Source organism: Eulemur rufifrons, chromosome 6 (assembly GCF_041146395.1).
Source record: "Eulemur rufifrons isolate Redbay chromosome 6, OSU_ERuf_1, whole genome shotgun sequence".
Taxonomy (NCBI): Eukaryota; Metazoa; Chordata; class Mammalia; order Primates; family Lemuridae; genus Eulemur; species Eulemur rufifrons.
In genome coordinates this window covers 92,344,072-92,369,311 of record NC_090988.1, presented here as the reverse complement: position 1 = coordinate 92,369,311, position 25,240 = coordinate 92,344,072, and the positions used below count along the sequence as shown (strand labels likewise).

At 38.1% G+C, this 25,240-nt stretch overlaps 2 protein-coding genes across 2 annotated transcripts in view; one reads left to right on the top strand and one right to left on the bottom strand.

The window, feature by feature from the left end:
* LOC138384504 (fatty acid desaturase 2-like protein FADS2B) overlaps nt 1–11,086 on the top strand; it is a 35,962-nt gene extending 24,876 nt beyond the window's left edge. Inside the window, exons 7-12 of the mRNA XM_069470010.1 lie at nt 4,177–4,257; nt 4,417–4,546; nt 5,538–5,634; nt 8,003–8,082; nt 9,308–9,433; nt 10,913–11,086. Coding sequence (XP_069326111.1) covers nt 4,177–4,257; nt 4,417–4,546; nt 5,538–5,634; nt 8,003–8,082; nt 9,308–9,433; nt 10,913–10,964 — 566 coding nt within the window. The 3' untranslated portion in view covers nt 10,965–11,086. The remainder of the gene's footprint in view (nt 1–4,176; nt 4,258–4,416; nt 4,547–5,537; nt 5,635–8,002; nt 8,083–9,307; nt 9,434–10,912) is intronic.
* Nucleotides 11,087–23,708: 12,622 nt separating this feature from the next.
* On the bottom strand, nt 23,709–24,641 carry LOC138384982 (putative olfactory receptor 5AK3). The gene has a single exon (XM_069470619.1). The coding sequence runs from the start codon at nt 24,639–24,641 to the stop codon at nt 23,709–23,711; it is 933 nt and encodes a 310-aa protein (XP_069326720.1).
* Between the last annotated feature and the right edge of the window lie 599 nt (nt 24,642–25,240).

Sequence of the window (25,240 nt, the reverse complement as noted above, 5' to 3'; positions counted from 1 at the left end):
GTGTGTTTACCTACCCTGTCTGCAGGGTGCTATATGCCTTGAGCTAATGAGGAATGAGTGAATGGTGTGGATTCACTGCAGAATGCCCACTGCACAAACCACATTGCCCCCAAAGAGCTGTTTCATTGAGGCTTTTCCCTGCAAATGTCAGTTTAGCATCTTGGGTATGAATGATTCCTACTCAAATGTCAAAGAGAAGGAGAACTGGACATTTGTTAAAGGCAGCAAGACAGATTTTATTCAGGCTACTGAAGTACGGGAGACTTCAGTATATGATGAGCTTAATTCTGCTGAAACAAAAGGTGGGAGAGAGATTTTTCAAATGCTGGGTCAAGCTAAAGTACTGAAAGATGTTCGAGTTTTGGTAGGGGAGCTGGTCAATGTGATTAGTCCAGGCCATTGTTTCTACTGACTGGAGCTTATTGAAGATGGGCTCCTGCCCTCCCACACAGACCAGGACGCAGGGGCCTTGCCCTTCCTGATGACTATGTCTCAGACGGATGGCTCTAATGTCCTCGAGAAAGACATTTCTGGATTGTAAGATTTTTTTTATTGCTGCTTCAGTTGCATTGCTCATTATTGTTCTGTTCAGGAGGGCTAGTTCTTCCTGATTGAGTCTTGGGACGTTGTGTGTTTCCAGAAAATTTTCCATTTCCTCTATGTTTCTGAGTTTGTATGTATGGAGATTTTCTTAGTATTCACGTATGACAATTTGTATTTCTGTGGTATCAATTGTGATATCTCCTTTTTAATTCATAATTGAGCTTGAGTCTTTTCTATTCTATTCCTGGTTAATCTGGCAAGATGTCTATCAATTTTGTTTACCTTTTCAGGGAACCAACTTTTAGTTTCGTTGATCTGTATAATTTTCTTAATTTCCATTTTGTGTGGTTCTGCTCTGATCTTAGTTATTTATTTTCTTCTGCTGGCTTTGGGCTTGGTTTTCCCTTCCTTTTCTAGTTCCTTGAGATATATCATTAGATTGTTAATTTGTAATCTTTCTGTCTTTTTGTTATTGGTATTTATGGCTATGAATTTTCCCTCAGGACTGCTTTTGTTACATCCCATATATTTTGGTAGCTTGTGTCCTCTTTGTCATTCCTTTGTCAAGGAATCTTTTGATTTCCATCTTAATTTTGTCATTATTCCAATAATCATTCAGCAGCAGGTTGTTTAATTTCCATGACTTTGTGTAGAATTGTGTGTTTCTCTTAGAGTTTATTTCTAGTTTTATTCCACTGTGGTCTGAGAAGAGACATGATATGATTTTGATTTTTTGAATTTGTTGAACCATGTTTTATGGCCTAAAATATGATCAATCTTGTAGAATGTTCCATGTGTGGATGAGTAGAATGTATATTCAATGGTTTGAGGATAAAATGTTCTGTATATATATGCTAGGGCCAATTGTTTTATAATCTCATTTAGGTCCAGTGTTTCTTTATTTATTTTCTACTTGGATGATCTGTCCAGTTCTGCCAGTGGAGTGTTGAAGTCCCTGGCAATCACAATGTTGCTGTTTATCTGTCTACTTAGAGCTAGTAGAGTTTGCTTTATGAATCTTCCACCACCACCACCAACAAAAAAGCCCTGGACCAGATGGACTCATAGCAACATTGTATGAGACCCACCAAGAAGCGTTGGTACCTATTCTGCAGAAATTATTCCATAGAATCAAGAAGAAGGGAATCCTCCACAAGTCATTCTATGAGACCAGTATCACCTTGATACCAAACCAGAAAAGGACACAACAAAAAAAGAAAACTACAGATCAATATTCCTTATGAAAATAGATGCAAATATGCTCAATAAAATCCCAGCAAAAAGAACTGAACGGCATATCAAAAAAATAATCCGCCATGACCAAGTGGGCTTCATTGTAGGGATGCAAGGATAGTTCAACATACATAAGTCAACAAATGTGATTCACCTCCTAAACAGAAGCAAAAACAAAGATCATCATGATCATCTCAACTGATGCAGAAAAATCATTCAGAACACTGTCATGATCAAAACTCTCAACAAACTAGGCATCAAAGGAACATACTCAAAATTATAAAAGCCATAGATGACAAACTCACAGCTAGCATCATACTGAATGGAAAAAAGTAAAAGCATTCCCATTAAGAACTGCAACAAGACAAGGATGCCCACTGTTACCAATTCTATTCAACATTGTGCTGGAAGTCTTAGCCAGAGCAATCAGGCAAGAGAAAGAAATAAAGCATCCCCAAATGGGGACAGACCATTTCAAACTATTGTTTTTTTCAGACAACACGATCTTATACCTAGAAGACAACAAAGATGCCACCAAGAGACTTCTGGAATTGGTAAATACATTCATCAAAGGTTCAGTTTACAAAATCAATGTACCCAAATCAGTAGCATAACCATACAACAATAACAGTGAAGCTGAAAATCAAATCAAAGACTTGATACCTTCACAATAACTACAAAGGAAATAAAATACTTAGGAAAATACTTAACCAAGGAGGTGAAAGATCTTTACAGAAAGACTGCTCCACTAAAAAGTATACAAAAGACGTGAACAGAAGCTTTTCAAAAAAAGATAGACAAATGGCCAATAAACATGAAGAAATGTTCAACATCACTAATCACCTTGGAAAGCAAATTAAAATCACAATGAAATTTTACCTTACCCCAGTCAGAATGGCCTTTTTTAAAAAATCCCAAACAGTAGATGTCAGTGTGGCTGCAGAGAGAAAGGAATGCTTATACACTCTTGATACCCAAAAGAAATGAAGACACTTGATCAAAAAGACACCTTCACTTGAATGTTTATCACAACACAATTCATAATTGCAAAGATGTGGAATCAACCCAAATGCCTGTCAATTCGTGAGTGGATTAATAAAATGCGGTATATGTATATCACAGAGGTATATGTATAAATGTGGTATATGTATACCAGCCTTGAAGAAGGCTGACTTAATGCCTTTTACAACAATTTGGATGGAATTTGAGACCATTATCCTAAGTGAAGTATCTAAAGAATGAAAACACAAAAAACACATATACTCACTATTAAATTGGTTCTAACGAATCAGCATAAAAGTGCATAGAGGGAAGGAAAATTCAACTGAAATGAGCCAGAGGGGTGGGGTGAGGAGACAGACAAAAACTGAAATGAAGGATACAATGGCCATTATCTGAGAGTTGGACACACTTATACCCCTGACTCAAGTATTATAAAAGCAACCCATATAACCGAAACATATGTATCCCTGTAATATATTGAAATAAAAAATACAATATGGTAAAATAAAATGAAATAAAATATTACACAAGTGGGAAAAAAAGAAAGACATTTCTCGGTTGTAGAAGATATATCTCAAACCAAGAGAGGAAGGATTTACAATTGTAAGTTTTCTAAAGTAAATGCTCTAAGAAAAGGAGGGCACATGTCTATAGTCATGTTAGGGCTGGAATAAAGAGTAAACTGTTTTGGCAGCACTGAGCTTTCTCAGGCAGAAACTTAAAGGGGGCTGGAGTCTTCCTAGAGAGAGGACACTGAGCTTTTAGAAACAATGCTAGTGTTTATTCAATATTTTTTAGTGTAGGGGTGGGTGAAATCATTTGTGCTGAGAGTTTGCAGTCCTCATAAGACAACATTGAGACTCTGTCCAGGAGAAGAGGGTTCAGAGGATCCTGACTAGAGTTTGGCCAAGAAGAGAGTCTTTGTTGAAAGCCAAAGGGTCTCCATAAGACTCCTGTGAGATCTGGGTGGCCTTGATGGTGCTGGGGGAGACACAGGTAAATAACTCTTTGACCAGGAAATGAAGACATCTTCTTTATTTCCACCACCCTAACATTGTGTGTGACAAGGCTCAATCCAAATGATTTTGGGAGACTGAACGACCTTGAATATACTTGAAAGCTCAGAGCAGAAGCTCTTTGGAGATACCTCCATCAAAAATGACTCAAATCTTCAAAGCTTCTCTAGCCTCTGTGATGGAGCTAGAATCTGGAACTGCTGACCAAATTCCTGCTTCAGCTTCTTGAACTTGGAAAGTCCAATGGAGTCCAGGATGTGGGCTTGCGTCCCTTCCCAGGGGCAGCACCCCAGGAGTGACATGATAAGGAGATAAACTCCTGCTGATTTGCACTGGGGTCACATTCTACTCATTTATTCACCGTGTTTTTGTTCCTTTTCAGGAGTGCTCCCCTTTTACGTTCCTACATATATCAGTCTGAAATCCCTCCGGATGATGTACCTTAGAAAAGACTGGGTGGTGAGTAATGTGGCTCATACTCTGAAACCAGACCACTTAGAAGAGAGAAAATGAAAATGCTTGGACCCCTCCAGACATAGCTTCCTTGAGCAGCAGGGCATAAGATTTAGCCAGTACCTGAAGGGACCCCAGGCCAATGAAGAGGAAATGAAATTATGTTCAGGGCATCTAACTTTCAAATACTTTTCTCTTCAGGACATCGCCTGGGTTAGCAGCTTTTATATCCGACATTTCATCACATTTGGCCCTTTCTATGGAATCTTTGGAACCCTATTGCTCATATATTTTGTCATGTAAGTATATTCTTTTATTACCATAACCCAGGTGGCCCTCTTACCTTCCTTATCAGAGCTATTTGTCTTTGGCAGAAAATGATGACACCATGCCCCATTTCCTAGAACTGAGGTGTTTTTAAGCAAAGGTTAAAAAAAAAAAAATAGTTGAAATAGTTGAAAAAAACAAGCTCTTTGCAAGAAGTATTATCTTTGTCTCTACTTTTTCCACTGGCTTCATTCACAGTTGAAGCATTTCAGCTTATGCCCAAGTCCTTTAAAAGTGTAATCTGTTGACACCCATCATAATCTCTGGCAAAGGTAACGACAGGACAGGAATATTTTAAAGTTCTTTTATGACTAGAGATTTTCCCAAAAGCAAACTGACCTCAGATTATTCTTTTTGCCTGAATAGCCCTCTACAACTTTCCAGTGTATTTCTCCCTCATTCTGTTGCATTATTATTCTCAATCCTAAATAACTGTAAAGATAATTGTCCCTACTGTGCTTCAGGCACATTGTTAAAGGTTTTATATGTATTATCTTATTTGATGTAATCCCCACGCAACCCTGTAAGGGAGTATCACCTTAATTTTTCTGCTGCAGGAATTGAAGTTCAAAGGGATTAAATGACATGCCCAAAGGTATGTAAGAGCAAGTTAGGGCTAAGGCCAGTGCCAAACCAGAACTTGAACCCACTCTGAGGACAAAGCCCAGGCTGTCAACCACTTTGCATATGCCCTGGAGTTCCCCTGGTGTTTTTGATCTTTGCACCAGAACTCTAGATGTTTGGCAGCAGGGAAGGTCATGGGCTGAATCCTTATTGTGTCATCTGTGGTTATATAGGACATAAAGGGCTTTCAAAAAGGAAAAAGAACGACCACCATTTTACCGGAACCTTTGATTCTCCAATGCTCAGCCAGGTGTTCCAGGGGTTATGCAAGCCCAGTGATGTGCCTACTACTGAAAAACCCCAGAGAGTCCTCACCTGCTCCTTGTATTCCCCCAAAAGGTGTCTTGAAAGTCTCTGGATGACATATATTACCCAGATGAGCCACATACCAATGCAAATAAGCATGGAGGAGAACTGGGACTGGCTCAGCACTCAGGTAATGGTGGAGGGAGAATCCTTCAAACCACACTGATTTAGAATCTGGTTACCTCAAATGATAATGACTCACTCTTAAAGAGTACGTGCCGTGGCAGGGCCAGGGACTGTCAAGTGCTCCACATTTATCTGCATGAGGTACTATTTAATCATAAAAATGTATGATTATTCTTACTTTACAGATGAAAATTTCAGCCATGAATTTGAATAACTTATATAAGGTCACACAAATAAGTGATTGAACCATATTTTAAAACCTAGGCAGTTGGATTATCAGGCCTTTACTCTAAACCAAGGATCAGTCAACTGTACTCTAGAGGCCAAATCCAGGCCACTGCTTATGTTTGTAAATAAAGTTCCACTGGAGCACAGCCATTGACATGTTATTTGAGACTGCCTGCATGCTGCAACAGCAGAATTGGTTTGTTGTGAAAAACTGAAATATTTACTAATTGGCACTTTATAGAAAATGTTTGCTGACCCCTCCCCTGCTCTAAACTCTAGCGTGACACAGACCTTCAAGTGAAGTGGAGACTTCTAGAGTTACAGAATGAATTTTATGCCTGTAAGAACCATGGAAATCATATTATTTCACTGTATGGGTAGAGCGTCCCAGAGAGAGGAAATGGCATGCTCTCCAAACATGCCACTAATTCTTAGAAAAGCTATAATCAGATCAGCACAGAACACTGCTGGCTTCTAAGCCAAAGTTCCCCCACTGGCCATTCTATGCTTAACAGGGAACCATGATCTTGCTTCCTTCTCCCAGTTCACACCCAAACTAAGTGGCCTCTTGATGAGGCACAGAGGACTGTTTCTCAAACACTTTAGTCACAGAACCAATTATTTTTTGATCTTATAGATTTCCTGTTTCATTTATGTAGTCATTAGCAGGTTGAATGCTTTTCATATATTTATTACTTCTTTGTATTTCTTTTTCTGTGAATCACTTGCCGATGTTCTTAATCTGTTGTTCTATCTGGGTATTCAGATATTTTTCTTATTGAACTTCAATTGTTCTTTGTAGAGTAAGGATATTGACACATTATATGTAATTTTTGTTATAAATATTTTCCAAGTTGATTTTTGTGTCCTGTAATTTTATTGTGGAAAGCATTTATTAATATTTCAGATGGTCTTGCATGTAGGATCTGTGATAGTGAACTGGTCAATTTTCTTTTTTCACACAGGCTACCTTGTGATGCTTATGGCACAAAGTTATATTAAGACATTTAATTAAAATAATATAGTACCATATCATATCTGTAGCTTTTATATGAAGTTAGCAAACCTCCTCACCAGCCTGCCAGATTCCTGGTCCTCAGAATGCCCTCCATCTCACTTACAATGACCAAAGACTGTAGAACCACTTCACACTCTTAAAAGCTGTTGAGAACCTCAAAGCTTTTGTTTATGTAGGTTATATCCACTGATATCTATTGTAATTGAAATTAAAACATAAATTATACAATCTGTATTTATTAATTAATTTTAAAGTAACAAGAATAAAGTCAATGCATTTTGACATCAGAGTGATGATGGCCATCCCGTGTTTAGTTGCCTCTGGAAAACTCCACTGTACAAGCATGAGAAAATGCAAATTAAAAAGTCAAATGACGTCTTAGATTTATTGTGAAAATAGTATCAACCTTGCAGGTTTCATTAAGGCATCCTGGGGAACTTCCAGATTCTGGGAACTACACTTTGAGAAGCACTAACAGAGCAACAGTAGATACAGCATTCAAAATGGCAACAACCCCAGCTAGAATAAAACCTTTAAAAACATTGAATAAAATGATATTTATAGGGGTTCTTAATCTGGGCAGCATAGAGAAACTATAAATTCCTTCTCAGGATAATGTTTTTAATGCATAAAATACATAAGACTACAAAGGAAACTGCTTAAAATGGAATGTACTTCCATGCACTAAACCCTTGGATAGAACCTTTGAACGAATTACTTGTCATTTAGAATTCCTTCAAGTCCGCTGTATAGAAATGGTATTCTACCCCTGCAATCCCTACCGAAATCCTACAATCCTACATCCATCTGCCAATGTGCTCATTTATGATACCTCAGTCTTCCATATCTCTGTGCCGACAGAGACTTTTCCCCTCAAATCCTACATACAGTGTTATTAATATATAGATTGCCTTGTATGTACTTCTTAGCTAAATGTCTTATTTCCTTCTTGAATTGTAAGCTCGTTAGACTAGGGACTGTGTATCTTCTATATACTTCATAGTTTCTCACATAAAATAGGTCCTCCATAAGTACCTGATGAATGGTTGACTAAATAGAAGAATAAATAAACATTTTCTCTGACACTTGGGATCATTTATATCTAATATAAGTTTTTTCTTTGCAGATCTTGGCCACCTGTAATGTTGAACAGTCTTTTTTCAATGACTGGTTCACTGGACACCTGAACTTCCAAATCGAGCACCAGTGAGTGACAGAAATAGTCCATGACAGGGGCAAGAGTAGTCACTTATAACAACCCAAATGCAGTTTAGAGCAGAGCCTTAGGGTCAGGGTCTCAGAGGGGAAAAAATGAACCAGGATTCACTAACCGTTGCTATCTTTCTAATATCATCAATGGTAAGGGAGAGAAGAAAGAAAGGAAGGAAGGAACATTAACAACTCTGAGTATGGAGTGGAGTCTTGGAAAAGTACCAGTGACTCAGTTTCCAGAAACTTACAGGGTTAGGAATTTGTGATTGTTTTCTATGTGTTTGGTTTGTTGGTGAAACCACAAACAATCATACCACTTGGGTAACCAAGTTATATTGAAATTTAATTAGAATTTAAATACCTGTCTCTTTAGAGCCAAAGTTATAAAATAATCAACAATGAAACCCAGTCTCTGATGCAATTTCCAAATGGTATCTGGCAATACTTCACCAATGGGTCAGTTATTTGGACAGGCAACAAAGAAAGAGAAAACGGTGACACTTGGAGAGCCAATTCTTTAGAATATTCAGGGGAGGGCCTTTTTGCACCCTTTTATCTAAGCCATATCTGGGGTAGTCAGAGAAGAAAAGAGATCTTTTAGCTGTGCACAGTGTTCTCTCATCCTTTTTTTCATGTTAGTCCTCTAAAACCTCAGCCAAACAAGAAATGATTATTATTCATATTTTATCAAAGAGGAGGTTAAAACCCAAGAAGGTCACCTGGCTGATTAGTGGAAACCTTTAGCTAAGAAGCCATTACCTTATTTCTATCCTAAGATTTTTCCCTATGTACCATGACAAGAACTTATTGAATACTCATCTATTCATGGGGTAGAAGTTAGATGGAGAGAGAGAAAGAGAGAGACAGACAGAGACAGAGACGGGGAAGGGGATATCTACAGCTCTCCGACACAATTAAAAATGATAGACAACCCATACCTTCATTTGATTTGGCCAAAAATAAACATAGTCTATGGAATTAACATTTATTCTATTAGCATTGTCCAAATCTTTACAACCCACGTGGCTCATAGAGGTGTAAAGAGATAAGATGAGAGTATTTCAGTAAGCGTTTTTGAACTTCTCAAACAGAAAAGTATTGTGCAAGGTCAAGGTTGAGCCTACATTGGTGTTATAATTTTATTTGGTAACAGAGGAAAGAAAAGTCCTTTGGGCTTCTCTTTAGGTCTAAGTTTTGTATTTCCCGTCTGTTTCCCTAGCCTGTTCCCCACAATGCCGCGTCATAATTATCACAAAGTGGCACCTCTGGTGAGGTCACTGTGTGCCAAGCACGGATTGCAGTATGTGAATAAGCCCATGCTGACGGCGTTTGGAGATATTGTCAGGTAAGAACATAATTTCTCTCAGCTCACAGCTCTCACTTCTCTTCACTGCCAGTCCTCAGACCACTCACTGGCTTGTGAGTCATTCACCCAACACCCATTTATTGAGGGGCACCTGTGTGCACAGCATGGACACAAGACTCTACAGGGAACCATCTCAACAACAAAGATATTAATAACAATAATAATACCACTTTATTTTTTTCCCCCTCTCCACAGCTATTATTTATTTATTTATTTATTTTTTTAATTTCAGCTCATTATGGGGGTATAAAAGTTCAGGTTATATATATTGCCCATGCCCCCCCACCCCATCTCCCCGAGTCTGAGCTTCAAGCGTGTCCATTATTTACCACTTTAAAATGCCTTACTCCGTACTACATTTCAAGTTTCTTGAAGCCCAGGCTGTGTGTTATTTGCTTTTCTATCCCCCACAGCACTGTGCACACACTTTAGAACTTACGTGGTGGGAGGGACTGTGGAACCATCTGGTCCAGTGTTGCAAATGTAGATACCTCAGGGTCCAGTGGGACAGAAACCTGTGAATCAGGCTGGGCTGACTGATTAAGAATAGGGCAGCGTGCAGGGACTGAAATCCGTGCTCATTCTTAGGTGTTCACATACAATTACCTGGAGAACCGTGATTGTGCTGGTCAAATTAACAGCTAGAGGTCTGGGTGTAATAACTTTCTCTTCCTTTTAGGATTGGAAACAAAACATATCTTGAATCAGGCTGGCAGGGCAGGCCTGGTCTGACTTAATTCCTGACTAATGCTCCAGCTACAGACTGTCTACCACCACCCTCCTCCCTTTTTGCCCTCTAGATATCTGGCCCACCTTCAGTTGCTACAAACTCACTGCCACCGGCCATCTCACGCCTTTGCCACTTTTTTCTTCCAAACCACCACCTCCCCTCATATCACCTTGTCAATTCCCATTCATTCTCCAAGTCTCGTCTCAAATGCCTTTTCCCCATGTCAGTCTTCTCTGACCCCAGGACTAAATCCATCACATGCCTTGTAGCACCTGGTTCTCTTCATTTGCGACCTTTATCACAATCATTTTTAAATAACATACTGTGTAACAAATTGTTTAATATGTGTCTCTCAAGCTAGACCAGGAACTCTCTGTGGACAGAACTCAAATCTCTCCTCGTCATTGCTGTACCCCTAGAGCCCAGAAAAATATCTTTCACTTATAAAATAGGGTGGGTAGGTGGATATAGGATGCGTTGTTATACAGGTATGTGGGCAGAGAAGAAAACAATATGAAAGAAAATCTCAATCTCCTCCATAAAGGAAAGGTGAACTCACCTGCTAAAAGCAATTTGGTGACCCATCTCCACTGGTGAACAGAGAATGACATTTATCAAATGTAGCTGGAAATGATGACATTGCCCTGAACCTGGCAGATGAGCAAACTGAGAAGCCCCTTTTACATTGCAATCTCACCTACTGATAGTTTTATTTACTCCTCCCACAGGGCTTTGAAGAAATACGGAGCGCTCTGGAAGGAAGCTTACTACGAAACATGATGCCTGCATGCAACTGCATCTCTGAAGGGGGGTGGTGGGTGTGCAAGAGCCCTTCCCTGCTTAGCTAGAAATTAATTAGCACCATGGGCATATCTGATTGTGCTAGGAATGTGAATCCCAAGGATAACTGATGACCCCTTGCCGAAGTTATTCTCTGCAAATAAGAAGCCAGGAAACACAAGATGACATTGGCCAAGGTGGCAAAAAGGAAGTGGAAGCCCAATGTTTCTATTGTTTTTATTTTTTCATTAGAATCTTAAACAATGTGTTGCTTCTTTAGGGATTCATAAACATATAGAAATGCTATAAGAGAATCAAGAGAATAGTAAAACAAAATTAAGGATCAAGAAGGAAAAAGGGTGCTAGGCAAGAATGGAAATTTATTGATGGAGTACATTTTAATTTGCTTAGTGGGTTGCTACTCAATAAAAATCATCATTTTTCTGAATTCCCCATCTCAGTTGATTTGTTTCACTCACCCTGTGCTGACTGGTATTTGCACTGATGAGACATTGACTGTATTTCCATTGCTTGTTCAACACGCTTCCCAGAGGAGAAGAACCAAAGCCTGTTGCTTTCACAACTTCCCAGACTGCTGAGCACTGAGTTATATTTAGATGACCTGTCCTGCAGGTCTTCTTACCTCTGTCCTTCATGCTGTGGGGCGTGGCTCCATGGGTATATGAATAAAGGTGGCTTCATCAGCCAGGCTCCTGCCTCTTTACACTAAGTGACTTCCAAGAGTTATGTCACAGCCCTACCCAAAACTCTCCAGTGGATTCCCATGACTCTTGGTGTAAAGATCCAACCCTGAGACTGCCCCGCCTGGTACCACTCTGGCCTTGTTCTCTCTGCTTCAGTCCACGGGCTGTCTTCAAGTCTTCATGTCCCCTTCTGCCACAGGGCCTTTGCTCCTGATTCCAGTCTCAGAACCACTTTGTCACCCTCCCTGCCCTCACTCCCTCTCACCTGACCATGCTGCCACTCGCCTTTACATTCACTGGTATAATTCCTTAATTTGTTTGTCCTCCCCCGTAGCCTGCAATAGCCATGACAGCAAGAACTGCCTGACATGTGGTAGACTCTCAGTGAAGATGCACTCAAGGCACCTCTGACCTGTCTCCTCTGCTGCCTCCCACAGCATGCCTCATTTTGTGTTTCCTGCCCTGCGCTGCTGAGGGAGCTCCACAGCTGTGACTGAGCTGTGCAGAAATTCGCTAACAGGGCCAAAGAAATCCAGTCTTTCTCTATTTGGACCCCTCAGACGCCTCTAGACTCTGCTAGCAGCTTTTCTCCATTCTCAGCTTTCACTAAGTCCTGTATAGAGAGAGCCTTTTATAATGTGTTTTATGTTTCAATTACGGGGATTGGGGTTTTGGTGGTGGTGGAAGGTGTTTTTGAGGTTTGTGTTTGAGGTGTTTGAGGTTCTTTTGTTTTTGTTTTTCTTGCGTGTATGTGTTTTTTTTTTTTTTTTTTTTTGGTCATGCCTTATCCGATTTATCCGCACTTTCCCCTACTCCTTCTATCTTCCCCATCACAGTTAAATGACACCACCATTCATACAAGCAATCAGAACTAGAATCTAGGAGTCAAACTCCAATTCTCCCTTCCTTTCACTTCCTAAATTCAATCTAAAAGCAAATCCTGTAAACTCTGCCTTCTCAAAGTCATGCAGTTAAGTAGCATTCTCTCCTTTTCCCTCACACACAACCCTAGTTCAGGATGCTGATATCTCTCAATTCGAGGAACTGCATGAGCCTTGTACATAGTCCCCTGACGTCCTTTCTTTTCTTATAATCTGTGCTCCAGTCAGTGGCAAGAATGATCTGTCTAATGTCACATCCCCCACTTATCCTACAATGGCTACCATACTTATAATTACATGTGAACTCCTCACCAAAACCCCAAAGGCTCAACATCACAAGACCCTTGCATCAATCTGTGACCAGACATGTAAAATGTTTCCCTTCAGTCCATCCAGTCTTTTTTTTTGCACTTGGAAAACATAAGCCAAGGTCACATCAATCCCCACTTTAAAGATTTTGTACCATCTTTTCCCTCAATTGGGTTTGCTTCTCCCACAGGGCCATATGGATAAGAAGGCCTCTTTTTCGGGCTGAGGTTGTGCCTCCTCTCAGTCACTATCATTCCTCTGTATTTTATTTTCTTTAGAGCACTTACCCCCGTCAGAAATTATCTTACTTATTGATGATTTACTTGTTTTTGCTCTGTTTCCACGCACACACTAGAAGGCAAATTCTATGAGTCAGAGCCATATATTCCTGTGGCCTGTGTGTTCCCAATGCCTAGATTAGCGGTGAGCACATAACAGGTGTTAATAACATCTGTTGTAATTACCTAGAGCACTGGTGAGTTAACATAGAAAATTTAATGGAGAATCACTGAATTTATGGTTTTTCTCGAGAAGACTGAAGATTTCTCCATTTGGGTTCTTATCACACTTGGAGTCTGGCTTAGCCTGACACAAGGATGTGGAGAAAATCAAACCCTTGCACAATGTTGGTGGGAATGTAGATTAATATAGCCATTATGGAAATGGTAGGCAGGTTTCTCTAAAAATTAAAAATAAAACCTCCCTATGATCCAGCAACCCCACTTCTGGGTATGTATTCAAAAGAAAGTAAATCTTTACCTTAAAGAGATATTGCTTGTTCATGTTTATTGCACCACTATTCAAAATAGCCAAGACATGGAAACAACTTACATATCTATCAATGGATAAATGAATAAAGACAATGTTATTCTCTCTCTCTGTCTCTCTCTCACACACAGAATGGGATATTATTCAGTTGTAAAAAGAAGAAAATCCTTTAACAATTCTGAAATTAAATAACCTGGACAACAACTTAAATAAAAGGTGAAAAGTGATTAAACATTATATGGGTCTTTTCAGGTGTATCACAACATCATAAGTATATGTGTGTTAAGAAAAGGATGGATATATAAAATTATTTGGTCCATGATAAGAGGACTTTTTCTTTCAGTACTTTGAAATGCTGCTCCACTGTCTTTTCACTTTCATGGTTTCCGACCAAAAATATACTTTTATCCTTTTTTTGTTCTGTCCTTCATAACAAGTCTTTTTTTTATTTGGATGCATTTGAAATTTTCCTTTTATTCCTGGTTTTGAGCAATTTTATTATGATGTTTCTTTTTTTTTTTTTTGAGACAGAGTCTCACTCTGTTGCCCAGGCTAGAGTGAGTGCCGTGGCGTCAGTCTAGCTCACAGCAACCTCAAACTCCTGGGCTTAAGCGATCCTACTGCCTCAGCCTCCCGAGTAGCTGGGACTACAGGCATGTGCCACCATGCCCGGCTAATTTTTTGTATATATATATTTTAGTTGTCCATATAATTTCTTTCTATTTTTAGTAGAGACAGGGTCTCACTCTTGCTCAGGCTGGTCTCGAACTCCTGACCTCGAGCGATCCACCCGCCTCGGCCTCCCAGAGTGCTAGGATTACAGGCGTGAGCCACCGCGCCCGGCCTATGTTTCTTGATGTAGTTTTTGCATGTTTCTTGTGCTGGGGGTTTCTTGTGATTCTCTCTTCAAACTGTGGGCTTATAGCTTTTATAAAGTTAACAAAATTTTGATCATTATTTTTCAAAAAAGTTTTTAATGTCAACCCTGTTTCTCTTTTCCTTCAGCAACTCCAGTTGCACATATTTAAGGCTGCATAAAGGTGTTCCACAGCTCACCGATGCCCTGTTAATTAATTTATGTTTTTGATTCATTTTTCTTTCATTTTGCATAGTTTTTATTGCTATGTCTGCAAGGTCACTAATTATTTATTTTGTATTATGCTTAATTGGTAGCTACTCTGATCCATTTTTTTTTTTAACCATCAGACTAGTCTTCGTGTTATCTTTCACATCTCTATGTATCTTCTTTGAACATATGGAGTTCAGTTATAATAATTGTTTTAGTGCTCTTTGGTAATTGTAACACCTTTGGCCGTTCTTGGTCAGTTTTCATTACTGATTTTTCTTCTTATCATGGTCGTGTATACTTACTTTTTTCATGCCTAATTATTTTTGATTGGATGACAAACATTGTGACTATGCTATGGAGCACAGTTCAGTTACTGGGGAACTGTGTGATCCTTTTGAGTCTTGTTTTGTAGATTTGTTAGTTGGAACTGAAGCAGACCTCTGTCTAGGGCTAACTACTTCCCACTCCTGGGGTAAGTCCTTTCTGTCTGCTCCACCCAATGCATCCTGAATCTTGAGGTTTTCAGTCTGGCTGGTGAGAACAGGCACATTCCCAGGCTTACATGAGCATCGAGCATTGCTATCTTTAACCTTTTCAGTGTGTTCTTCCTGGGCCCCTGGTTGTTTCTGTATGTGTGAGTACTGACCAGCATTCAGCTAAGTAATCCAGGGGTATCCTCTGCAGGTCTAGGGGTTCTCTCTCTGCACAGCTCGTTTTCTCCAGGATTCTGTGCTGTAAACTCTACCTGCCTTGGTCCCTGCAGACATTCAACTCCTTCTCCTTTAGGACATCCCGGAGCTCTTCCCTCCTGCTCCCTCTCTGCGTTGCCGGCTGGAAACTGTCCTAAGGAAGTGAGCAGGGGCAATTTTAGGGCTCATTTCTTTCTTGACTCTCAAGGATCATTGTTCTTTACTCCTTGATATGCAGTGTCTTGAAAACTATTATTTCATATATTTTTGTCGAATTTTCTTGCTTTAGGCAGAAGGGTAAATCCAGTCCCTGTGACCCTATCTTGGCCAGAAGTAGAAGTTTTGGAAAGGATTTTTAATTGGATGAATATAAGTGTTTTGAAGTTGTTCAAACTATTTTTTATCCAAGTCCCTTTGAAGCTTCGTTTTTTATTACCTACAATGGGAAGTAAATAGGCTTTGCAGTTACAAAGTTAGAGATAGCTAGGTTTGCATCTTGGAAACACCATTTAGTTGGTGTGTAATGTTAGGCATAAAAAGTAACTTTCCTCAACCTCAGTTTAATTTTTGATATAATCAGATTGAAAAATTTACCTGAAATATGGGGGATTCCAGGCAGTATTGTTACGTATAGCAAAATATTGGAAATAGATAAGGTGATGCTCAAATAAACCAGAATTAGTTTATCTTTTTCACTTGCATTAAACAAGTAAAATAATGAGCCAGATCTATATGCATTCTTATGGGGAAAAGTTAGTGAAATACTGTTAATTGAGTACAATATTTCACAGAAAAATATGTAGGGTGTGAATCTATTTTAATTTAAAAAACCTCTGTGCGTTTATGTGTGTGTGTGTGTGTGTGTGTGTGTGTATGTTTATACGAGGAAAACACCATTTGGAAGGATACGTGACAATTTTAAATTAAAGAATAATTTTAAAAAGTAATGAATCCATGTGAGTTAATTTTGCAATAAAAAATGAATAATAAAAATAAGCTGGGTTCAAGAGACTTAATAGCTATGCCTGGCACAATTCACACTGTCAATGGCCGATAGCCAACCAGTGCCAGGAACATGTATGCAGTCACACAAAGTCCGGATCATTTTTTTGGCTGCAGCAAGATAGAGCATGCACCAAAGGGACCAGAGTGTTGGATAAGAGGAAATTGGGAAGGCCTGTCATAGGATTTAGGTTTGTGCCTGGTGATTCTAAGAAGGATTTAGGAAGTAGAAGTGAGTTCTGAATTGAGTGTTACCAAAAACTTTGGTGATTGGATATCTTGGTAACTTACGTCTAAGAGGCAGAAAAATTAAAGTAGGTAAAGAAGGAGTAGTTACGCATGTTCTTTGCAAGAAGGGAATGCTTACTTTTCTCGTGGGTTACAAGAGTTCTTGCTCCTGTTTGATTTCAGATATAACCACAGAGTAGAATTTTCTCTGTCTTGTTCCTTTCTGGTCATGGAGTAGCCTTGTCTACTTATTGCTTATAGTCTATAATGATGATTTATGTTCAGCTGGGAATATTATGGATAATATATCAATTGCCATTTCCTAAGAGATTTTCCAATTGCTCAATACCATTGAGAGCCTCCCCTCTTCATTTATATTTTACTTTGTCAGACATAAGATGAGTCTATCCAACCTTGGAGTTAATCATGCTGACATTCTGGCTCTAATTCTGTAGATTTTACTATGGTCCTCACGTGTCAAAATAATGCACAGCCATTTTTATATCTTCTTTTGAAAAATTTCTATTCATGTCCTTTGCCCACTTTTTGATAGGGTTGTTCGATTTTTTCGTACTGATTTTCCTGAGTTCTAAATAGATTCTTGTTATCAGTTCTTTATCAAACATATGAAAAAGTGTTCAACATCTCTAATCATCAGGGAAATGCAAATCAAAACCACAATGAGATATCACTTAACTCCAGTGAGAATGGCCTTTATCAAAAAGTCCCAAAACTATACATGTTGGTGTGGGTGTGGAGAGATAGGTACACTCATACACTGCTGGTGGGACTGTAAACTAGTGCAGCCCCTGTGGAAAGCAATGTGGAGATACCTTAAACAGATTCAAGTAGACCTACCATTCGACCCAGCAATCCCATTACTGGGCATCTACCCAGAAGAACAAAAGTCATTCTATAAAAAAGACACCTGCACCCGAATGTTTATAGCAGCACAATTCACAATCGCAAAGATGTGGAAACAACCCAAATGCCCATTGATTCATGAATGGATTAGCAAAATGTGGTATATGTTTACCATGGAATATTACTCAGCTATTAGAAATGATAGCGATATGGCATCTCTTTGGTTCTCCTGGAGTGAGCTGGAACCCATTCTATTAAGTGAAGTATCCCAAGAATGGAAAAACAAGCACCACATGTACTCACCAGCAAACTGGTTTCCCTGAGTGCACATTTGGGATTAACATCAAATGGGTATTGGACAGAGGTCGGGGCTGGGTGGAAGGGATGGGTGTATACCTACTTGATGAGTGCGATGCGCACTGCCTGGGGAATGGACACGATTGAAGTTCTGACTGGCGGGGATGGAGTGGGGGGAGGGGAGGAGTGCACACCTACATGATGAGAGTGATGTGCACTGTCTAGGGAATGGACACAACTAAAGCTCAGACTCGGGGGGATGGGGAGGCATGAGCAATGTATATAGCCTGATCTTTTGTACCCCCTTAATGAGCTGAAAAACAAACAAACAAACAAACAAAATATAATTATCTAATTAATGTTTTTAAAATACTATTACATGTTGAAATGGCAATATGTTAGATATAGTGAGTTAAATAACATATTTTATTAAAATTAAAAAAAAATAATGCACAGCTGGATAGGAAAAATGTAAATTTATTTATAGGAGATTTGTCTTTAAAATTTTTTTACAGAGTGGTGCACGCTGATTGCCCACCAAATGATTTCTCCACAGATCCTCACAGAGCATTTTTAGCTGAGGTCTATGGGATCAATACCAGTTCCCTTGAGCGTCTGTGGCTCTAGGTGCTGAGACAGGATCAAGGAAAACAACCTTCATTAGTTAGTTTTCTGTTGAAGGAGAGAGGAGCTTCCCAGAGGGGAAAAGTTTGCACATTAACAAACGTTAGGTGATTCTTATGGAGTCTGCATGTGTGCATGTGTGGGCTTGTGTGTGATGATGATGCTCTGATAATGTCTGCCACATCCATGTTGAAATCATTTTGCTAATACTTATTACTATTAACATTTATTGAGGGTTTATGATTTCTATACATTATCCTATTAATAACAGATAAGCAAATAAACAAATTAAAATATCTCATGAGATATGTATTACTATGCGAAACAAGGTCTTAAAAGCTCAATTACCTTGCAAAGAGACACTGCTGGTGAGCGGCAGAGTTGGGACATAAACTATGTTCTAAGAGATTCCAAATCCTCTGCACTCTACCGCCACCCCGTGGAACATGTCGTTAAAGCAACATTCAGGGATACTTCTAGATATTGGGCTCCATCCAATATTACTGAAGAAACATCTGCAGGGATGGGCTATTTTATATACATACTTTAAAAAACTATTCCTGGTCATTTTAATGCTACTGTCCACAGATCGATATTTAGAGACCACTAATGTAGGCTACACACTCACCTGCCTTCCAGTTAGGAAGCTGTTCATATTATTGTTTCTTTTTCACCATTCATTCATTCACTCATTCATTTAATATGTATAGAATATCTACTTTCTAAACCTCTAAACCACATGTTAAGAGGTTATAGAAAGAAAGTGTATCTCAACTGCCTTATACATTGTAGGTAAGCTCTTTTTGTGGTTCCAAACGAATTTTAAGATTGTTTTTTCTCTTTCTGTGCAAAATGCCATTGGAATTTTGATAGGGATTGCACTGAAAGTGTAGATTTCTTTGGGTAGTATAGACAGTTTAACAATATTAATTCTTCCAGTCCTTGCACATAGGATATCATTCCACTTATCTGTGGCTTCTTTAATTTTTTCATCAATGCCTTATAGATTTCAGTGTATAGATCTTTCGCCTCCTTGGTTAAATTTATTCTTAAATATTTTATTCTTTTGCTGCTATTGTAAATGGAATCATTTTAAAATTTCCTTTATGAATAGTTTTTTGTTAGTGTATAGAAACACTACTGATTTTTATATGTTGATTTTGTATCTTGTAACTTTGCTGAAGTTATTTATTAGTTTTAACAGTTCTTTTGGTGAAGTCTTTAGGGTTTTCTATATATAAGATTGTGTCTTCTGCAAACAGAGATATTTTTACTTCTTTCTTTCAGATTTGGATAATTTTATTTCTTTTTCTTGCCTAATTGCACTGGCTAGAACTTCCAGTACTGTGGGTGAATATAAGTGGCAAGAATGGGCTTCCTTTTCCTGTTCCTGGTCTTACTGGAAAATCTTTCTGCTTTTCACCGTTAAGTATGATGTTAGCTATGGGTTTGTCATACATGGATTTTATTATTTTCCAGTACATTGCTTCTATGCCTAATTTGTTGAGCATTTTTACCATAAAACATTGCTGAATTTTGTCAAATGATTTTGTAAATGATTAAAGTTTTGTCAATTTTGTTTATCTTTTCAAAAAACCAACTAGGTTTTGTTGATCTTTTCTATTGTCTTCCTAGTCTCTATTTCATTTATTTCTGCTCTAACCTCTTTCCTTTTAGTGATGTTGGGTTTAGATTTTATTTTTCTAGTTCCTTGAGGTATGAAGTTAGGTTTTTGAGATCTTTCTTGTTTTCTTAATGTAGATATTTATTATTATATACTTCTTCTTGGTGCTGGTTTTGCTGCATCCCAAAAGTTTTGGTATGTTGTGTTCTATTTCCATTTGTTTTAAGATTTAAAAAAATTTTCCTTTTGATTACTACTTCCACCTATTGGTTGATAGGAGTATGTTTTAAAATTTCCTTTTGTTTGTGAATTTTCCAAAATCTCTTCTGCTGTTGATTTTTAGTTTTATATTATTGTGGTCAGAACAGATATTTGAGATGATTTCAATCAGATTAAATTTGTTAAGACTTGTTTTGTGGCTCAGCATATGATCCATCCCAGAGAATGTAATGTATGTGCTTGACAAGAATGTATATTCCAGTTTTGTTGGATTGAATGCTCTGTATATGTCTATTATATCCATTTGGCCCATAGTATTATTCAAGCCCAGAAACCTGTTCCTTACTGATTTTCTGCCTGGATGATCTGTCCATAATTGGCAATGGGGTATTGAAGTCCCCTACTCTTACTGTATTGCAATTTCTTCCTTCATGTCTGTCAATATTTGCTTTATATAATTAGGTGCTTCAATGTTAGGTGCATATATATTTATAATTTTTATATTCTCTTGGTGAATTGACCCCTTATCATCAAATATTGAACTTCCTTGTCTCTTATGACAGATTTTGACTGAAAGTCTATTTTGTTTGATATAAGTATAGCTACCTCTGCTCTCTTTTATTTACCATTTGCATGGAATAACTTTTTCCATGCCTTCACTTTCAGTCTTTGTGGGTTGTTTAGTATAAAGTGAGTCACTTGTAGGAAGCATATTATTGGATCTTATATTTTTATCCATTCAATCACTCTTTTGATTAGAGAAGTTAATCTATTTAAATTTAAAGTAATTATTGATAGGCAAGAACTTATTGCCATTTTGTTGATTATTTACTGACTATTTTTTAGTTCCTTTGTTCCTATCTTTAAATCTTGCTGTATTTCTCTGTGATTTGGTGAATTTTTATGGTGGTATGCTTTGATTACTTTTTTAAAAAATAATTTATATAGCTAGAGAGATTTCTTTGTGGTTATTGAAGGGCTTACATAAAACATCTTATAGTTATAATATTCTCATTTAAACTTATAACAATGTAACTCCAGTTGCATTCTAAAACTCTGTACTTTTACACCTCTTTACCCTGACATTTTTTGCTTTTGATATCACCCTTCTTTTGAATGATTATTCCTTTCTTAGCAATGACATGATCATTTTTATTTTCTTCTGCCCACCTCTTGAGCAATGTCTATTGGAATATCTAATTGCTGATCTTTCCCTGCTCTTTAATAGTATCCAAATCTGGAGAGAGCTCTTGCTTTCTTAATTTATGCTTGGATTCATTCAGCAAAGCCCATATCCTATAAAATGTCCCTCATCCATCCCTCTTACTGAGATACCCACAGCTTCTGTAGAGTGTATACTGCAAAAGCAAGATAAACCTAAATTTTTGACTCTAGCCATTTTTGGTCAGTGGATTTTAACAAGGTAGACTTCCTATATATGAATTTGATTCATCTTACTAATTATGTGGAATCACTCTTCTATAACTTTATTTTTAAATTTTTTTCTCAACTTTCTCTGTCATGGACTGAAAGAGATGAATTAATATTTACTATTACTATTGTGTTTCTTTCGTCCATTTAATTCCTGTTTATTTTTCATTGTGTGAATATTAAAGCTATATTACTGGTATACAGATTCTCAATGAATATTTCACATTTCTCCACAGTCTAGTTCCTGTGAGCACAGGTATTTACAGTCATTACATTTAAGAATGTTTTGTAAGGAGACATATCAGGGTAGTAAAACTTAGAGATGTCTGCCTCCCCAGAGATAGTCCAAGATATAAACAAAGACTTGATTTTCCCTAACTGGAGAAGATTTGCTTACTTTTCAGACCAGGAAGGGAGGGTGGGCAGGTCACCAGCAATGCTATACAAGCTCAAGATTTTCCTAATTTTTGTACTTCTCTCCTTTGATGCACCCTGCTGCAGGGACTGGTACCATGTGGTTTCTCTTGGTATTGTTTGGGTTATGATTAGCTCCCTTTCCCCACGTTTCTGCCTCAGTCCATGGGTTTGGACCTCCTGAAAGCATTGAGAAAAGTGGTGAACTTTATCCTGTTCATCCTCCCACTCTTTCCTCCCTATGGTTTAACTGACTAATGAGATTGGAAGAATTAGTACATGTGTTCTCAGCTGTTTTGTTTACATTGGTGGATGGGCAAGTGCTTGATATACATATATATTTTACATATTATATATTAATATATTTCTTTTATTTTACTTCCAAATGGTGAACAAACTGGGCCTTGAACCCATATTTGAGCTCTAGATTTAGGACTAGAGTGCTGCATCAAACCTCATTCTTGGAAATTGAGGAATATATGGCATCATTTCCAGGTAAATGAGTCTGCCCTGTAGTTCTGCACTCTGCACTGGATTTTTCTTTTTTCCCTGAGATGTATACCTACAAGAAGTTATAGCTGAATATTCAAGTTATATTTATCAACGATAAAATTGATATGATCCATAGTTTCCTGACTCCTGTGTCAACTTCGTAATTGTTTAGAAAATTAAGGAAAGGATGGAATTGGTCCTTAATGCCCCAAAATCTATGAGAATTTACTCAATTGTTCTTTCTTTCTGCCTCTTCTTTTCTAAACATATTATCCAAAGAAATGGTGTTTCAAATTTTGCTTTACAGTAACAAATAGATTCACAGTAGAGAAATAGCAAGAGTAACAGTTCCTTTCAAGAGAAGATCAAAAAGGTTTCCCCCTTACATGAGTCTTTATACTCTATTTAATACTTATAAGTACTTATAGGCTGGGCGCGGTGGCTCACGCCTGTAATCCTAGCACTCTGGGAGGCAGAGGTGGGCGGATCGTTTGAGCTCAGGAGTTCGAGACCAGCCTGAGCAAGAGCGAGACCCCATCTCTACTAAAAATAGAAAGAAATTATATGGACAGCTAAAAATATATATAGAAAAAATTAGCCAGGCATGGTGGTGCATGCCTGTAGTCCCAGCTACTCGGGAGGCTGAGACAGGAGGATCGCTTGAGCTCAGGAGTTTGAGGTTGCTGTGAGCTAGGCTGATGCCACGGCACTCACTCTACCCTGGGCAACAGAGAGAGACTCTGTCTCAAAAAAAAAAAAAAAAAAAAAAAAGAGAAAAAGTACTTATACAGCATTGATTATGCAATTCTCTTTGATTAACTTTACTTTTTTTCTGATGCCAAATATTTCCAAAAATAAGCTCGTCAAACTGTACAAAATCAATGTCAAAGACACCTTTTCAGAGATGAAACACATGAATTAGACATTTTCTTTAAGAAACACATGAATTAGACATTTATTTAATTAATCATTAAAGATGTTTTCTATATCTTTTGTATGCCACTGACATATCTACATACTGTCGTTGTGTTTCACAAGCATTTGTTACATTCTATGAGGTTGAGAAATAACAGAGCATTGTTGGTTTGGTTGTTGAACCATGTTAAAATAGAAATTGAGGTTCAAATTATTAATAGAAACACTTCTTTCCTACCCTTTTCAGGGCTTCTATCACATCTTGGTTTCTCAGGCTATAGATCAAGGGGTTTAACATGGGGATAATAATGCCATAAAACACAGAAGCCACTTTTTCTTGCTCTTGGGACTCATCAATATGAGGGTGTAGATACATGTAGGAGAGAGTCCCATAGAAAATGGTGACTGCTGTCAGGTGGGAGGCACATGTGGAGAAGGCTTTTTTCCTCCCCACAGCAGAAGATATCCTCAGGATGGCAGCCAGGATATATATGTAGGAAAAGATGACCACCATTACAGTGCACATCAAGTTCCATCCTACAAATATTGTGAGTAGCATAATGTTGAAGTTGATACTGGAGCATGAAAGGGCAAGAATTGGAGGTTCATCACAGAAAAAGTGATTAATTGTATTGGATTTGCAAAAGTTCAAAGAGAAAGTAAAACTTCCATTTACAGAGGCATTCAGGAAACCAATGACATAGGAACCAACTAACAGTTGAATGCAGAGTCTCTTGGACATGACAACTGGATAGCGGAGTGGGTTACAGATGGCCACATAACGGTCTACTGCCATAGCAGCCAGGAGGTAGCAGTCAGTTGTTACAAAAGTACCATAGACTAGTAATTGCACCATACATCCTATGAATGAGATGGATTGTTTTGTCCCTATGAAGTTTTTCAACATCTTGGGAGTGATAGCAGAGGTGTAACAGAGATCAACAAAAGCCAAGTGTTGGAGAAAGAAGTACATGGGGGTGTGAAGGGAAGAATCAATCTTGATGAGTAGCATCATTCCAATATTACCCACTAGGGTAGCCACATAGATCACTAGAAATACTATGAAGAGGATATGCCAATACTTGTGTTGACCAGCAAATCCCAGGAGAATGAATTCAGTCACTTCAGTGCCATTGTTTTGTTCCATGGCTAGCATAGATTTAATATCAGCTAAAAATACGCAAAGAAAGAAGAGAAGAGAAAAGAAAACTGAGATCATTTTGATCCTTTAATTTATCCTGGAATTGGAAACAATATAAGAATTGGTTTCATAGTGGGGTCAGAGTATACTTCTGTGACAAAACTGACTTTGAGTTTAAAGGCTGAAACTTGACACCCAAATTGGACTTAGAATTTCATTTACAGTTTGGACAAATATCCATGGAGCAGTCTCTGACCAGCATTTCATAAATATATCAATTAAGAAATGTATGAAGCATCTTTTTATTTAATTATAATTTCTTTTATGCAGTATGTATTTAAATTAAAGTACCCCAATTTGCCTAACTAGTAATTTTATATCTGAAAATACTGACTTCTCCTTAAGGTTCTATCTGATCTTCTTCCAACTTATCTCCATATTCTCCTTTCTCCCTTGTCCCTTCTTACTAACTACCATGGCCATCCTGACTCACGGCTGTGTAGAGTTCTCTATGGAAGTATTTATCCAAGTGTCTATGCCAGTGATCACATTCCTTTACTAATTCCTGATCAGTTGTCTCCTAGTGATAGATAGCAGATTGTCTA